Genomic DNA, 18,319 nt, shown 5'->3' with positions numbered 1-18,319 from the left:
CCTGTGACCTACAGGGTCCTGTAGTGTTGCAGGGCATATCTGTGAAGACCTCACTGGCAGAAGCTCTTACTGTACTTATAAATAACAAAAGAAAAAAGATGAGTAGCTTGGCTATGAAGTTACTTTAGTGGCACCTCGCATGTTAACAGTACTTGATGGATTGTGCCTAGTTCTCCACTCATACTACTGCAGAAAGGTAATTTCTTCTATGTAAAGATCTTTTTCAAAAATACGTTCATTCATTCTTTTTCTAAGTTCTTCATATTTGCTGTCATCTCTTTCTTCATATTTTAGCATCCCACTCCAGTGGTTCTGACTGACATTTTCTTTATCTCTGCTTGGAGGTGGGAACCTGGTGTGTAATAAAATAGTCAAAATGCCCCAGTTGTGCAGTCTTAGAGTGTTCTTCTGAGTGCTAATGTATTCTGAAGCTTGTGTCCCTGTTTTCAAGAACTAGTTGAGTAACTAATCACCTTTGGAAAATCTGGGTGATTTAACTGCGTTTCAGAATAGTATGTGAGTCTGACCAGAGAAATGTGGTCACCGGGTCTGCTCTCAGCCATCCTCGTGTCATCCTCTGTTGTGTTCTGCCCGCAAACATCTGGCCTTACCTTGTCTTGTGACAAACACAGTGAACATCATCAAAATACTCTGTTTCCTGCTTTTGGGAAGGAGAGGGACGCTGGGGTGGTGTCCTCGGGCACGGTGTGGTTTGCCCAGGTTGGACCCAAGGCTTGGAATGCCTCCCGCTCGCTGTGTGCGAAGCTGTGGCCGGGTCCATGGCCACGTCCCCCCATAGACGCGCTGGGTGTGTGGGTGGTCGGGCGTGAGAGGGAAGGTGCTGGCCGGGGGCCGTGGCTGTGGAGGACGGTGTTCTGGTGGCCTCCTGGTGAGGTGGCTGTTTGCACAGCGGCTGCTTGGCCAAGGCGACAGAGGTTCCTGGGGAATGAGCTGGAAGGTGCTCGTGTTTCAGGTGCTCCGATCTCGCGTCCTGTTGGGTGAGCTCCAGATAAACAAGAGCGAGCTGTTTGACCTGTGTCCAGGACATTAGAATGGCTAAATAGGAGGAAATAAAATCAGTATGCACCAGTCTGACCTTGCAGGCTACTGCCCCGAAACCCGCCTGTACGCTCAGCACAGACTGGTGGCCATAAACCCCGAGAGAAAGCATTCCTTCACAAGAGCTTTTTAACTCTGTAAGCTTCTGTTTTAACTTCACTTATATTTTTATCCCTTCAGTTATTTGAAAGAGTTTAAAATAGCCCATCTTCCAGAGGCACTTGGATTTAAATGAAAAATAAAAAAAATTTAAAAAATTACAAGCTGGAACCGTGTTCACTTTGTTGTTTGTGTACATCTTTTCTCCCATTTCCAAGAATTGCATCTCATACCCAATTTCTTTTGCAGTTTTGTTCAGTGGAGGGACTGCTGTATGTCAGCCATGCTAAAGGGCAAGTGATGGAGGCAAGTACTAGTTTATATATTCACAGTTATCTAATATTGTCTTTGCCAGTTTCTCCTTTTGAACTGTTTTGTTTCCCAGTGCTGCTGTGAAATAATTGCACAAATTAAGGACTATATTAGCATGCTCTGGGATGTAATAATTTTAAAACATCTGCTCAGTGTGACTGTATATGGAATTGTTGATTTTGTCCCTGATGGATTGTATTGTCATAAGAAATGTATGATTTTGAACTTCGTGCTATAAAGTACTCCATTTCCTCCCTCAAACAGAATATAAAGGTTACTGTAAGTAGGGAAGAAAAGAAGCACAAAACTTGAATCCTAATGCAAATAAATGTGCTGATCAATTCTGCTGATTCACAGTTCTTCACATTTATGAGTAGTTTTTTCTCCAAAAGTAGATAGTAGGACAGATAAGTAGTTTTAAGGATCTTCATACCAAATATGCAATTTGAAAAGCCCTTTCATGCTCACAAGAGACTCGTCGTATGGGAAGACGACTGGGTAGATGACCAGGAAGTTCCCTAGAGGAGCCTCTTAAAGATAAGAGTCAGTGTAATTTCAGAAATCAGCCAGGGACTCTTCGGGGTAGCAGTGACTTGTTTGTGAGCTAACTGTAGGCTGGTTTGTTTCAGGTTGGTTTGTAAATTGACACAGGGCTAACTTAAGCAGGTTGATAGTTTCCAGCAGATAATGCCGGGAACGCTAGTTAGACTGAAGCAGTGTTCATTAAGATCAGCAGTGTCACCAGTGATAATTTGGATAGAAAGTGTGCAGGAGATCCAAAAGATGCTGGTTAGGGAGTATATTGGGCATCTTTGATATGAACTACTGTTCTTCAGTGAGTCCTGACTCAAAAATGAATACTGAGGGTATTAGCTAAAATGAAAAAGGCAGTTATGGGTCAACTGTCAGGTTTGTATTTTATACGCCAGATAATTTTGGGACTCTTGCCTTTTAGCTAGTGAGGCTTGTTCACTGAACCATTTGGAGTGTTGGATGAAAAGAAAAATCTAGTTTTGCCTCCCCCCCCCAAATTTAAATTGACTGGAGACCTGCAATTCAACTTTCTGGAAAACCTGTTACATGAGAAAAAAGAAATATTAAGAAAGAGTGAGCTCAAAAGTCAAAGCATAATACTAGTCATGCCCTTGAAATCGTTTAAGAAAGTGTTAAGCGTATAAGAATGAAAGGTTGGTTGCACGTTTTTTTGATTCTGCCACACAATTTCTGCATGAATATGGGTAAATATATTTTTCTGGGATGTAGTTTATTACTTTGCGTTGAATGTGTTGTTGATTAAACTGGCCAATATATTTAGGCTCAATGCTTATAAGATGTTCATAGCACTGAGATAAAATCCTGTACGATTCCAGTGTTTTGCTTTCTGTAAGTACTGAATTTCATCTTGCCTCCAGCTGATAGCAACGACATTTGAAAAAAAAGTGTGAGGCAGCTCTTCTGATATTTTTGGATGCCAATTTGGAAAGCATTTTGGAATATCTGTTTAACCCATTGTGTCGGATTTCAGATGCACAAAATGGAGAGCGCTCTAATTGTAACCTCAACGCATTATGTTTCTGCAGCTGTTTTAAGATAAAAATGAATGCTCTCAAATCCCACACATATGTTGCATTTCAAATAAAATGTGATATTTTTTTTAAGGCCCAGGCTGCTTTCTGCCAAGATTGGGGTAGACCTCTGTGATCTGGCTTCTGTATTTATAGAAGCCTAATCAAAGCTTTCTACTGCAAGAAAACAATGATCAGCTTCCCAGCATGTGATCTCATGGCGCTGGTGTGAAACTTGCCATACCGTGTCCCTCCTTCCTTCCCTGTGCCCGGCTGTCCTGCAGTAGCGCTGCTGGAGCAGTGCCGGCCGCCGCGTCCCACCGCTGCTGCCTGACCACGGGGGCGATTCTGTGGGCTGCTCTGCTAGAGATGGACACGCGGACATGCTGCTGCCCCCTTTCACCTCGGTTGCTTAATCTGCCTTTAAAAAGGCATTTTTGTTTTCCCTGAGAACTATGGGCAGACTGTGCCAATCGAAACCATTGCGCTTGCCTGCTCTTGCTTGGAGACAGATTTTCACATCTAGTTTCCAGTGCCATCAGCGGATGTTGGCAGTAATAAGCCACTTCTTACTATTTGGAAATGCATAACTGATTTGGAAATGTTCTGTTTTCTTGCATATATTAAATACTGTGAAGTTAGGCATTCTACAGGAAAATCAGGTAGGCAGAGCAGACATTACTTTCGAAGCACAAATTATCAGATCTTTGTCAAGGGACAAAATTAATTCTGCCACAGAGACTAATGTGCTCTCCAGAAGTTTAACCTCATGTGCTGTTAAGATATTATTATGGGCTTGTTCTTAATAAACAAAACCCCACTGGTTTCTCCTTGCTTCTCCCCCTTTTTGAACAGCTTTTTTACCTTTCTTGCTTTCCTTTCTGCTGGGCTTCTTCCCCTAGGCAATGACTGACTTGTCTCGTAAGAGCTTTGGCTTCTGCATACAGCCTAGGTGCAACTAATACCACCTGGAGGGATGCTTGGACAACTGATACGTTTTGTTTTGTTAATGGCATGTTTTGCGCATTGGATTTTTTAACCCACTACTTTCTGCATGGATGTATAATAATGACTCTTTTGTTTAACATTAGATAAGCATGAGATCACCGTGGCACAGCTGCATGTGTAGTCACTCTTGAAGCAATTGCACACCTAATTGGCTGACAATCTTGGCATTTTTAAAACAAACACAAGCCTTTTAAAGACAGGGGACGTATTCATGTATGAATAGTCAAATAAACCTGTTGGGTGTCATCAATGGAGCCCTCTGGCACTGAACAGTTGTGTGATGACCCTGATCCTGGAGGCAAATCCCAAGATCAAGAGACCAAAAAACAACATGAATCAGAGCAAAAATTGTCCAAAATAACCCATAATGCTTTGGAGAACATTAATGTGATTGGTCAAGGCTTGAAGCACCTTTTCCAGCATCAGCGCAGGAGGTCGTCAGTCTCTCCGCACGATGTGCAGCAAGCTCAGGCTGATCTGGAGCCTGATGTGGATTTGGAAAGCCAAAGCGTCTGTGCTGAAATTGATGGTGTCTCCACCCACCCCACAGCTCTGAACCGGGTCCTTCAGCAGATCAGAGTGCCACCTAAAATGAAGAGAGGGACCAGCCTGCACAGCAGGCGGGGCAAGGCAGACGCCCCGAAGGGGAGCCCGCAGATCAACAGGAGATCTGCCCAGGACGTTCAGTCAGGCCGGCCCAGGTCGTCATCTACCACGGATGCTCCCACAAACTTGTCCGTGATGGAGATTGCTTCTTCTATCTATGTAGGTGGAGAGGAGGCTACGGCAGCAGCAGTAAGTTACTCAGATTTACCTTTGGTCTTTATCATCTCCTTGTATGTTTTCTTAAGCCTTTTGAATCTTAAATCTTTGTTTTTAAAAGCAAGTTTCTTTCAGCAACGGCTAATGCTACTGTGTTCAAAAGCTGCTTCAGTGGTGAAGCAAAGAGCTTAAAAGATGCAAGCATTAGTCATTTTCTCACATGGCAGGTGGCTTGTTCTGTATGTATTTGATCAGTGAAATGAGAGCTACTTTTGAAACGTGAGGTTGGTTGGATGGCACACCGCAGTCAGACACGGGGTGATGGGAAGAGCAGCAGCCAGAATAGCGTCCTTAGCAGCTGTTACCTACTTCCTGCAACCAAACCTTGCATTTACGTAGATGGCTTTTTTCGTCCTCTCTTGTTTTATTGTGTATTTTATAGAAGTGAGAGTGAATGGTGCTGTTGAGAGGCTCTGGGAACGCTGGCTGCAGCCTGCGACTGAACTGCGGTGCCAGGCTGACCGAGTCTGATGTAGATCAGCCTGGCTCCTGTGCTGACGCGGGGTCACTGCTGTCTCTTTCAGTTTGTCTAGCCTGTGTGGAAACAGTGTTCGCCGAAAGGACAGTCTCTGCTCTGTGACATGTTCTTGCAAAGCTGTGCATGTTGGCTTATAGATGATATCAAGAAATAGTGTTTTTCTTACTATCTCTCTTCTTTCCCAGATCAATATAATTGAAGCGCTCATTTTTATGAAAAACTAGGTTTCTGATTTAGTTTGAGCCATAACCTGTATTTTCCTAAAAATCTTTGCAGGCTTGTTCACTGGAGGACAAACCCTTTGATAAAGATAGGAAGCATTGTGAAAGTGATTTCTGGTTCGTATGCTCCTAATTAAAGAGGGTCTTACCATGACTCTTGGACCAAGAGAGATAATCCTGCCAGTGTTTGATGCTGTTGAGATAGCACGTCCCTGAAGCTTACGTAGGTCTTTCGTTGTGGAAATTTGTTCTCCTATACTACAGTTTCTTTGATGTTGGCTGGCTGACGATGGATTGGGGCTGAATTAGATCTCAGTCATCCAGAGGTTGCTTCACCTTGCCTCTGCCGCAGGATTGTTCCCTTGTTGTACATTGTTTTCCTCACCTTGAAGCCTACTTTGAAATGCTCCAAGTGAAAAGCGTTTCATAGTATTCGGTGGTATAATATGCTCTCAATGTATTTCCCTGATAGTCATCTGGAAATTAGCATATCTTGCATTTATAGATGGTAATTACAAAGTATTAGCATAAATTACAATATCATTATAAGGCAATGAGTAAAGCCTCCTCTTGGGAGAAGCATTGGAGGAGTCTCCCTGGAGCTGTATCTGAGGGCTTTGTTTCTTACCAACAGTTAAAAGAAGAGAAGTAGTAATAAAGTAGTCAGGAAAAGCGTGCGCTCTCCTAGGATGGGTTAACTTTGCAATTGGGCCGTGCCAGTTCAGGTTTATTTGCTTACTGGCTCTTTTTTCGTTGTGAGTGAACTCATGATCTTTGTTTCGGGAGAATTTGGGGGAAAGTTGACAGTTTTCTGAGTTTGTACCCAAATCCAGCAAGTTAAGTTTAGCAAGTAAAGTCTGTTTTTTTAGTTTAAAACTGTAGTTCTTTACTTTGTGTATGAGCAGGGAGACTGAACAGGCCTAAGAACATTAGGTGAGTAATATGGGAATGTGGGAAAAGACCTGGGGTGAGGTGTCCTTTCTCCAAGCTATGTCAGCTGGTCTGACAAAATATTACCACCTTTGCCTAGATCCGTGGTCTCCAAAGTGGGGTGTGCGAAAGGCAGTCTGTTGGAGTGTGGGAAGAAAATATTTTTTGTACCATTAATAAGTAAAATAATTTTTGAAATAATGTCTTTTTATCTTTCTTTTCCTTTTTAATTTCATTTTTTGTGTATATTTTTATAATGTACCTAATATAGTAGTTCAGTAGTACATGTATATAATTTATAAATAAATGTATGTATATTGGCAGTCCATGCTCAAAAACGTTTTACCGATAGGTGTGCGCAACCAAAGCTTGGAAACCACTGGCCTGGATGAATTGGATCACTCGGCAGGAGTGCCTGGAAAATGAGAACTACTAATGTGGTGATAACTGCATTCTGCTACAACATCCGCTATGTGCGAGAACGAATTTAGGAGTCAGTTTTTGGTAGATACGGCCTTTGATTGCTGAGGAGCAGCAACCGTAGCCGTTCTTCCTCCTGGGCAGCGTGCTGTACTGCGGAGCGCTTTCTGTGAGCGGTGGCTCGGCTGCTGCTTCGCCAAGTTGTCGTCTCGCAGGGGTACGCAAGGGCGGTTCTCGGTGCTGTGTCCGCAGCTGGTGGTGCCTGGTGGCTTGAGGAAAAGGAACTGTTCGGGCTTTGTCCCCTCCATATTTGAGAGAGAAGGGAGGGGGCTGGAGTCTGAAAGAGGGAAATGAAATGCATATTAGTCAAGTTTTCTGAAGGAAAAAGTGTGTTCCTACTATTCCTTTAGCATTATTGTAATTTCAGTGTTTATGCTTGATTATTGGCATTTGTTAAGTGTAACGTTCTGCTCAGAGATATGACAAAACAGGAACTTTCTCAATTGTGCGTAGTCTTCGGCTGGCTCAGAAGCCGCCGCTCCCCCAGACTCACCAGCCTTTTCTGAGTGAGACGCAGGCAAAAGCCCGAAGTTGTATAAGCTGCAGTTTTACTGCAGAGATTTGAGTTGCTTGAGCGTGAGTCCATCAAGTCGGGGCAGTGCTGCTGCAGGCCCTGTGCTGATTTACACGCGTAAAAGTACAAGATAAACATGGTCTTAAGTTCAAGATGAAATTAGATGACCCGTTGCTCGCCTTACTCAGCGTTTTGCAGTTGTGCTTTCATGTGATGTCATTTTTCTTTTCTTTTATGAAAAAGGCTATGGGATTAAGTAATCTCAAATACAGTCTTTCCCCACCCCAGTCCTGCCTGAAAGTTTCTTGTATCTTCACGGAAGATGGGCATGTGGATGAACTGTAAATGCATCTCTAACCAGCTTCAGCTGCGATCAAGGTTGATCAGTATCTGGAGGAACATCTGGTTCCTGCCTAAGGATGGTGACATAAACAGGTGCTCTAAAGAACACAGAGGGTTAAAAAAAAAAAGGAGGGATCAAAACATGGGGGTCCCTGTTCCCCCCTCCCAAAAAGAGCTAGAAAAATTGACTTCTGCAGTACTGCTATGAAATGTGCCTAATCTGGGGAGCTGTAATAGTCACGTGAGCTGCCTTTGACTTTCCTTGCGTAGGAAACACAGTAAAAATTGGAAAATACAAATGCCTGGTTTTTTCCACAGAGGACGACAGCGTTGCCTGTTCCACGTCCTATGGAAAGCACAGTGCGTGTTGCGCTGTTAACACCGAATCTTGCAGTAGTTCCAGGCAGAGACGTGCCATTTTAACCATGGCATGTGCCTCTGGGTATTAGGCTTAAAGCGTGTTGATTCCGCTTGAAGTTACAAATTAACGGTAGACAAGTCGGGGGTGACTTGCAGATGCTTACACAGCTTTAGGTAACATGCGGCAGCTTTTACTGACTTTACAGTGTAAAGGTGTAATGCATTTAAAAATCAACTATGTGTAAATTTTAAATCACCGATAAGATTATTAGCAGATTATGATTCAGGGAAATCAGGAAAGCATGATGCAGCGGTTTGTTAAATCAGCCTTGTAAGAGACATCAGTGTTTTTGGCATCGGAGAAGCCAGCTTAGCATTCAGGCTGCCACACTCTCATAGTTTTGACTAAATTAATGAATTGTTAAATTGCTAAAACTGTAACTCTTTGTTCAACAATTTGTATTGCAAAATTAGCCACAACACAGTTCAAGCGATGGAGTCCGTAAAGAGCCAAGTCAAGCCTGGAATTATTAGAGCAAACTTAAATGCAACAGGTGTGAAGTTAAATGTGAATTCAAACTTCAAACGCTTTAAGTTATGAGGCATCTGAAGTGGTTTCACACAGTGTTACTTTAACCTTAAATTTTCCTAATTTATTTCATCTCATTAAGCCTAAATTACTCAAGGAAGCTTAAGAAATAGAAAGAATTTATTTAAAATGTCTGTCAGATCAGATTCACTGATGAGGGCTGAGAGTCCTCTGGACCCCTGGGTTCTACTCGAGTCTGTATTGAGGGTGGATGCAGCAAACCTTCACGTGTTTGGGTTTTGGTTTTTTTTTTTTGGTTCGTTTATTTCATGTTTACTTTCTCAAGACTTTGCCTGTTTGTCTCTTTCAGCTCTTCCTGATCTTATCTTTCAAATAAGTTTGGTGCTTGTTTTCCCCCCAGTGAAACACTACCAATTTCACTTCCTTGGTTTTGGTGTTTGCTGAGGACAGTGAAGAAACACTCACTCACCTTGCCTCACCAAGGCAAGGTTTCCTTTGAAATTCTTGAAGAATTAAATAAATCCAACTATAATTAGCAAAATATGATTGAGCTACAGCGTTGATCCATCTGTTGTGAACATAAGGGCTATGCAAGCTAGAAGGACAAGGAAACAAAGTATATAACGGAAAAGTCATTTAATAATGACAAAAACTGCACAACATCGGAATTGTAGGCAAGCAACGTAATTCTCACTTTTCTGATTCATGTCTTCTGCTGTCATTTGATCTGCTGGCACCGCCCACCGTCGTGGTGTAGCCTGGTTTTGCCGGCAGGAGATGTCTGCTGGCTCTCTGGGAGCTCCTCTGTGCCCATCGGGTTCTGGGTGACAAACTGCAGTTTTCATGCTTGTAACCCTGTTACATCCCCCCCAAACGTGCCCCCAGGAGGCTGAGGAGATCGGTCTCCTGAAAATATTGTTTCCTGAGCCCGAGAGGGGGTTTTGTTTGGTTGCTTTGGATTATTTTTCTCCCTCCCCGTGTTTTATGTGTGGACGCTGCGACGTTTTGGAGATGAGAGTCTTTGTTTCTTATTTGGCAAAGCCCCTGGAACCAGGTGGGGACTGGGAGGGTTCCCCAGGGAATAGGGTCGGGCTGGAGCTGCTTTCCGAGGCAGCAGAGATACCCGCTTGCTGCGGGGATGTCATTTAGGAGAGGTTCTCTTACCACACCAACAAAAGCATGATAAAATCTCTTCGGTGTCTTTACAGCGCTGGTTTATGTGAAGAACAGGGTGAAGTCTGGGGGAGCTGCCGGAGTTTATCAAGGGGGGAATAGTCCCTTTCAGGTAAAGGTCAGAGCCGTGGTGCTGTTTTAACTTTGCTTGTCAATAGGTAACTCGACTCCTGTTTGTCTGGTTCTCCAAAATAGTGAGTACTGGCTGAGCCTGATCCTGTGAGGTGCTGAGATCCCCTGCACCCGGTGGGAATTAAGGACATGGAGTACTTTGTGGCATAAGGGAGAGTAAATTCTTAATCCTCTGCACACAAAATATTTTTAGTTCACAGTATTGTTCCATTCTCTGTTCCTGCAATTTGTTGTTGAAATAGAAGGGCAAAATGTTATCCCAGAACCACAGATTGGATTTGTTCTAACACCTCATTTACATACATTTGCATGTGTAATAATCCTGCTGCTTGTTGTCAGGCTTTGTATAGAAACTAAGAAATGAGATTGTCATAGCATGGAAAATAACGTAATAATTAAAGTCTTACCGAGATACTTCACTTGGTCTTGTATTTCAAGCAGTCTAAATTTAAATATTTTTGCATAAATCTCTTCCTGTAGAGGCAGCCCACTGAGCTGAGAAATCGGGATCGTGATGGTTTGAAGTGATGGAGCCTGCATGGGTCTCCTCGTGCTTTACAGTACTTCCAGAGCTTTTTGTGGGGTAATGAGTTGTACGTGAAGACATGGACAAACAGAACCGTATTCAGGTTCCACAGATACAAAAGTAGTGTTTTTTTGGTGAGATATTGTGTCTGCATGAACTTTTACCAGCGCCGTGAAGGTGATGATGGTGGCCACACGCAGTAGCCAGTGCCTCCAGAGTTGCTCTGGTGGTGGTTGCCTGAGGGCTGGTGTTTGCTTTTGTAAGGAGATGGGGATTTCCAAAGGGTGTCCCGCTCCCCTCCTTGTTGGCGGGAGAATGTGTGGGAATTGGCGACGAGGGCGAGTGTTACCCTGACGTCTTGCCATAGTTTTTGTAGGAGTAAAACTGCTTTGTGCACTTTCAGGCGGTGGCTGTACCTGCTGTCCTGAGTGCCCACCTTGCAGAAGGTGCCGTGCAGTGACCAGAGAGGGCTTTCCCTTGGGACAGGGGAGGAGGGCTCCATTCCCTCTGCCTTCCTGCCTTAGTGGTTGTATCCTCCTCTTTGACATCTGAAACATGCTATAACTGCATAATAAATATACCTTAAAGAGTAATTTTCTTTAGGTCAGATGACCAGTGTGCAGGGCCGAAGTGTGGCAAACAGCCAGTAGGTAGCAATGGGATATGGGGAGAATAAAGTCAGGATTACCTCAAAGAAATGATACCATTAAGAGTGTTAAAATAACGGAATGGGAAGATGGAGGAAATCACGCCCTCTTTAATTGAAAGAAGAGTAAATGACATATCCACTTCTTCTAGGACTGGCGTTTGTGTAGACTTCCATGCTGGAATAATGAAGCCTTTTGACATTGTTAGAGTTTTGTGGAAAAAATACAAAGTCAATCTTATTGAAATAGAAGTCATTACAAATGTGCAACACCTCATTGTTTTGGTTTGGTTGGTTTTTTTGGCTTTTGGTTTTTTTGTTTGTTTAACCAGGGAGACCCTTACATGGTTTGCTGTCATCTGGACTTCGAGGCCAAGCATCGCTGTTAGACCAGGGTGGCAGCAAACTTGGTTCAGGGTTTCTGTACAGTGAATTGCTCTGGAATACTTGGTGGAAGCCCTTGGCTGACACCTTCTGGTATCACTAAGAAGGGAAACCAACCTGAATTAATGCAGTGTCAAATCGTTCAGTGGATTTGCAGCTTTTTGCCTCCATAGGCCCAAACATTTCCCGGTTGCCATTTGCTTGCCTCACGGTTACAGAAAGGGATTTGCTGCCTCGCAGCAAGGTCCCTGTCACCGCTCGCTTCACTTCTGCTGCTCCTGGTGGAACCTCTTTTGGCCTCATCCTCTCTGTTTTTGATGATCAGTTTTCATAAATATTTCAAATAGCTTTGGATTTTGATTAACAGCTTAAATCTATATTCTGTTACTGTCCACATTTTAAAAGATGACTACAAAATGCTTCTGGAATAACAGTCTCCAGTCTTTAGCTTGCGGACTCCCCATTATTTTCCAGTGATGATGTTGACCCCATGAGTATCAAAAACCTACTAACGGTAGGCTTGCTTTTTCTTCTTACTTCTAATGGCTCTTTTCAGGCACTCTCACTGCTCTACAAACTACATGGTAACACAAAGAAGGGGGCACATTCAACTGCTCTGCCCTTTCAGTAAATGTAGCAGAGTTGTGGAAGAGCAAACAGTTTCCTTTCAGCTATAAATAGTCTTTTAAAGCAGTAGTTTATTTGCCAGAAACATTTTCCACAAATTCTTCTGTGCAAAATACCACACAGTGCATCTGGGACAACCACCTGTGAAAAGACAAAAGATGGTTTTTTTTATAACATTAAAATCATGTGGAAAGTCTACTGTGGCTATGAACAATATGTCTTAGATCTGTAAAAGATCACTTAGGCTTTAATCCGTTTCCCAAAAGAGCAAGCATTCTTCTTAACATCAAACGTAGTGTTCGCACCCCCATTCAACTTACATAGGTGGTAAACCATTTTGAGATTTTTTTTCATAACTGATCCTGAGTAAAACATTTTGTTGCTTTGGCTGTAAAGACTGTGTTTTTATATTGAAAATAATGTTTGTCGTTATATGACATTATTATTATGTCATTATATGACAAATATAGATCAGGTTTAGTCATAAGCCCTTCTGGAAATAGCGGGTGTGATTTTACTTGCCATACCTGCAGCTGAGTCATGTTAGAGCAGCACTAATCTTGCAGCGTCCCCCCGGGAAGTGCAGCCCGTGATGGTGCTTCCGACCGGGGTAGGGTTGCGCTGTTTGCATCTCTCAACGAGATAAGATACTGGCGGGTCACTGTACCGGCTTAATTGCGGATTGAGATAGGTCAGGATTAGGCTGAGGGTTGTTTCACGAGATCAGAAATTAATCTTGAGTTGCTTAATTGCTCTGCAAGACGATGCTGTACCAGGCACTGCTGCTCCCTGGCTGGCAGCAGCAACCTTTGTGAAGCTCCAGAGTGGCATTAGGCTCAAAGTCTTGTTTATGGGCAAAAAGGACGCGCGTTATGTATGAGGAGAGCCAAGATGTTAATGTTAGTATAATTGAAATCTTAAGGATCTAATCATTATTAGTCCCAATCTAATTGTTACAGAAATATTAAAAATAAATAAATAATGCTGTTAAAATCATTATACACGCACTTCTTAGTTATAACTGGTTTTTTCCGGTTATGCTCACCCTTCCACGGCTCCTCGGGGTCCTGCGGTTGGTGGTTTCGTTGTGGTCAGGGTGGAGATGGAGGAGTGTGGGTGTTACAGGAGATTGTCAGCATCTGGAGGAATTCAGTGCTCAGGTTGATGGTTTCTTCTTCCTCACCCTGGGATGTACTTCGGGTGGTTTTTTGTGTGTTTGCAAATGCCCATTTAGACCTTTCTCTTTCTTCATTGGTCTGCAGCTCCATGTGCATCCAAATTTACTATGTATGGTGCCTTTTCTGTATATCACATACTGTTTCTTTGTTTTCTCTCTCTTTCACCCTCCTCCCCTCCCCACAACAGCTTTCTGCAGCTGCACATCTACATTTCTTTAACTGACCTTTGGCGAGTTGTCTATAGCCGTCAGGTTTCCAGTGCCAGGTCTCTGTGTGTTATCTATGTTGTTGTCTTTAATTTTGGAAAGTGGAAGCTATTTCTAGTTTTCTTCATTATTTCTTTTCTCTTCCAGAATTCAGTTTCATGGAGGAGGACAGTAGATTATCTGAGAGTTTTAAAGATTCCTTTCAAACCTGTTTTGTGTGACTTTTTTGCTGAGCAGGCTTTTAACCTTGGAAGTTTTCCAGTCCAACTGTTTTTCTCGTCTCTCATTTTCAACTTGCAGTACTTTCCTCTGTGTCTGATTTCAGAAAGATTTTTTTTTTTTTTTTTTTTTTAGCTGAAAATTGTAGGCGTGATTCTTCTGCACAGTTGCATTTCCAAAGGCCTGCAGACACTCTTCGGTCGGGGAGACTTTCCTTCCCCCAGGGCTCTGGAAGCCTCATCCACAGGGAGTGGGGGAAGCTCCTTGCTCTTCAGAGGTCAGGGCACAAAAATAAGGAAAAGTCGTGCAAAGGATGTTTTATACATCCAGAAATTTAGTGGCACTGTAATTATAGGTTTTGATAAATATGTATATTTCAGTGTAGTTTGGTGGGGTTTGGACTCCACAGACGAGAAGTGGAGAGTTGCTGTACTTGAGCAGCAAACTGGTCCTAGCTGGAGACAGAAATATGGTCCCTGGTAAAACTTTTTCTTTTAACTTGAAGTAATTTTTTACTTCCGGTTTAAAAAAAAAATAATATATCTAAGCAGTGCTTAGTACATGTCCCACTTTCTGCCAGCATCGAATATGTGCAGGACAGATGAGTCTTACCCGATGGAAGACAGCCTAAAATAAAGCAGCCAAGGAAGCCTGAATTAGTGGTGTTCGGTACTCAGAGGAAGCAAAGATGTGCTCAAGTTGCACCAGGGGAGGTTTAGGATGGATATGAGGAAAAATTTCTTCACCAAAAGGGTTATCAAGCATTGGAACAGGCTGCCCAGGGAAGTGGTGGAGTCGCCATCCCTGGGGGGATTTAAAAGACAGGCAGGCGTGGTGCTGAGGGACATGGGATAGCGGTGGTTTTGGTAGTGAGGGACACGGGTTAGTGGTGGTTTGTCAGTGTTGGGTTGATGGTTGGACTGGATGATCTGAAAGGTCCCTTCCATCCCAGACCATTCTGCGATTCCAATGGCAGCAGCAGCCCCCGGTGGCCTGAGAGCCAAGGCACTGGGTAAGGGAAGATCATTAACTGTGTCTGTGAACTGAAGCTGTATCTGAAGATTATTAATTGTGTCTGTGAACTCGGTCATTTTTTTGTTGCTGTTTGGGGTTTTCTTAGGTGGGGATGACATCTTTTCTACACAAGAGTGTTCCGGTGGCCCTTAGGCGTGAAGGGCTTTGCCAGGAACAGGCGCTGGGGCGTTTCGGTGGTGGTGTAGGTACTGGCAGCGCCTCGGTCACCTTACCGCTGGCACACAGGTGCCACCTGGGCACCCAAACCCGGCCCGAGGTGTCTGTGGGGAGCAGAGCGCTTCCAGGGCAGCAGCACTTCAGTCAACAGAGGGAGCTGTGGCTTCTGCGAAAACGGGCACAGAAACCGCTCACTGGGTCTGTCCTGGAGATGGAGTGATCGGGTGGGATGGCTGAGAGAGTTACTCTGACCCAACAGCGACAGCAAATGTTTTCTGGAAAGTACAAGTGATTATGAAAGGAGTTTAATTTAAATAACCCAGAAGAAAAATATTTAAAAACCTTTCTTGAATCCTTTGTTTTCCCAGAGCAACTTATACCCTGTCGTATGCAGAGAACTGTAGGCTGATAGTAACAAATTTGCAATGTGTAGGTATCTCTTAAAAATATTTTATTTTATTTTGAAGAATATGACAAAGCTGTTGGTGACAGAGGGATGCTCCTGGCACAGCATTGTACTTGTCACGCTGTTGAGCCGGGGAGATTGCTATTCCTTTCAGGACATACTGTTGTGATTGGAAAGTGGTATGGATGCTTAAGCAGGTTTGTTTAGCTGATAAAAATTGTAACCAAAGCTTTTTTTTAAGAAAAACCTCCATGAGCGCACACACAGACAGAGGTGCTGACGTGTGCAGGAGACTGCCGGGCGTTGCATTGTGTGGCCATCGGAAGAGCTGGTGCGGGGCACGGCCGGGTGCTGGGCAGGGCTGGCTCGCACGGAGCCCAAGGGCCCGAGTGGGGCCACCCCAGGTGCAGAAGTAGCATTTGGTCACTTGAGTGTGTTTTCTCAATCTGACTGAAATCTTTCTGTTGTTTTTATAGTTTTTAAAAATCTCAAATCGTTGAATGGTTGTTGGATAAGACTGCTCCTTGTAATTAAAAGCCACATGTTTTCTGCAGGCATCAAAGCGCTCGTGCTGCTGACCCAACCAAGGCCTTTTTTTGTTTTACATTCTCCATAGCCAAGTTCCACCTGCGGTGTTCTATCACACGAGGAGCAGACTGGGTTTTTGTCCCACCCGAGCAGGGGCTCCGGGTGCCGCTCCGGGAAGAGCAGCGGAGGCATTTCTGTGAAGCGTTCGGGTGGGTTCCTGTGAAAGCCAGGTGGCTGTGAAATAAGAGGTGTTTCTGGTGTAATGCCCTCTCTGTGGAGCGTGTCCCGCGACGGGTGACATGCTGCCAGCACGGCAGCCATGTGGCACCGTACCCCAAGGAGCCCCCCAGGCCAGGGCGATGCTGCAGGTCCCTGCCCTTCTCCCTGCAGGGGTCATTACACAGCACGCGCTGGCTTTTAGGCTTCTTTTGGATAGACTTGTTGGCAGGGCTCTTCATCAGGCCCCGAACTCTACCGCAAGCATTTTGAACTTGTGTAGACCAGGAGAAGAGAGTGCACCCTCTTGCACAAACCTTAATTGCATTGTCTTTGTTTAACATAGAAGTGCTGCTACTAAAAATTTACTGTTTCAGCAGTAAACTAAGCAGATGATTCTAACAACCCCTTCTGATTTATTAAAAAAACAAAAAAAAAAAAGAGTCTGGGAGAAAAACTTGATTTCTTCGGGAGGACAAGGCTTCTTGAAGTTTTAAAACCATAAATACCTTTAGCGGCAATAGATTAGAACTATGGAAGTCTCACGTGTGGATATTACGCTGATAAGTGACACTGGAGTGTCTGTAACATAGCATAAATATAATATACTCCCTGATTTTTTTTCCACCCTTCCTTCCTGTTAATTTACACAACGTTTATAAACACATTTTATACCGATTTGCATGTAGAAAGCTTTCTGTTACTTCACTACTTCTACTTGTCAATATTTGCTAAATATTCATATGTAATTGATTGTCTCTATATTACATATTTATGTATACTTATACATCTGTATATAATTTAATGACGTTGCCTCTAGGAGTTGTGATGCAGTAGGCTGTTTAGAATATCTCTTCAGAAGTTTGGTACATCCAGATCTTTTACATCACTTCTTTAGTCTGTGGTTTTAGAACTCCTGTATTTATAGGCAGCTCTGGAAGTTTTAGCATGATGAGAGATTATTTTGAATGGTTAAAGTGTTTGATGTTCCTGAATAGAGAGAAGAATTCACCCACTAGTCTATTATGCGGCTCGAATTGCTCTGGGAAGGTAAGGTGGTGTAGGTGGAGTGGACAAAGTGGCAGGACGGGACGGCCTCCCCCGGTGCCCTGCGGGGAGCGTCTCTCACACCACTTGGCTGACTGTCCGACCACACTCCCTTCACAAGCCATCCAGCTGCTCACTGGGGTCCTAAATGAAACACCGAAATCCTAGGTGCATCTTTGAACACACAAAGGAGACCAGGAGAGGATGGCGAGCGAGTTCTCGAGGCTGGTGGTCTCAACAGCAGTAGGTGTGTGGCAGCTCTGCAGACACAGAGACTGGTCACGGCAGCAGGTTTGCTGCAGGAGGAGCTGAATGGTGCACACAAGGCTCCTGAATATAGTCCAGCTGCGGAACAAGCAGTACTGACCCAGTTCAGAGAGGAGAACGATGCAGAACCCCCTGAGCATCTGTGTGTCCCCTGCCAGCATGAGGAGGCTTTTCTAGTGTCTCTGGCCCATCGGTTTCCTTTGCCGTTGGCTCTCCGTGGTCGTTATAAAACTGAGGCCTGCTAATGGGGTGATGTACTATCTGTGTTTTTCCAAGAAAAGTGAGCATTTTGAAAAGGAGTCCTAACTTCTGGCAGGGACCACTTCCTCTGCACGGAACGCATTTCTGCATTTTGAAGCCTCTGAGTTACCACTGACAGGGCAGAAAGCTACCAAATAATGCTCTCGTGTCACCGCTGGGGTTTTCAGTGCTGAAGTATGCATCTATAGATGTTACTTTGGGATGACAGTTATAAAATAAACACCTCTGTTTAATCTTTCCGTAACTTTCCCATCAAGTTCTATTTAGAGAACCACGCTGACCCTTCTCATAACCCTTCATGGCCCAACCACAAATGTCTCCTCTATCTCCAGCTTCCAAGTCATTTGATGACTTTAAAAATAGGCTAAAAACATTTTTCCTTAACAAAGCAAATATTCTGACCTAAGTCACCTTCATTTTTCTACAGGACCATGCAGCCGTGCAGGGCAGTGAAGTGCAGTGCGTGCCATAGGGAGTGATTTTGAATGGAGTCAGCACACAACTGACTTCCAACAGCTGGGCGCAGGCTGCAGCCATGGCGTGCCATGGGCTCCAGGTCCCTTGATTGGTCA

General features: G+C 43.9%; 1 protein-coding gene across 14 annotated transcripts in view; it reads left to right on the top strand.

The window, feature by feature from the left end:
* Positions 1–18,319, top strand: part of TMCC1 (transmembrane and coiled-coil domain family 1) — a 98,614-nt gene that overhangs the window by 18,748 nt on the left and 61,547 nt on the right. For 7 of the 14 annotated variants that reach the window (XM_054216838.1, XM_054216848.1, XM_054216839.1 and 4 more), the window contains one exon: positions 1,408–1,464. The exons of 1 other annotated variant lie outside the window; for it this stretch is intronic. In XM_054216838.1, the coding sequence (XP_054072813.1) occupies positions 1,408–1,464 (57 nt within the window). Of the gene's footprint in view, positions 1–1,407; positions 1,465–4,126; positions 4,839–18,319 lie in introns of those variants that run through there. 6 more of the 14 variants (XM_054216836.1, XM_054216837.1, XM_054216843.1 and 3 more) reach the window with 2 other exon arrangements.

Source organism: Rissa tridactyla, chromosome 10 (assembly GCF_028500815.1).
Source record: "Rissa tridactyla isolate bRisTri1 chromosome 10, bRisTri1.patW.cur.20221130, whole genome shotgun sequence".
In the NCBI taxonomy this organism is placed as follows: Eukaryota; Metazoa; Chordata; class Aves; order Charadriiformes; family Laridae; genus Rissa; species Rissa tridactyla.
Note: the sequence above shows the minus strand (reverse complement) of the source record. Positions and strands in the feature narration are given on the sequence as shown.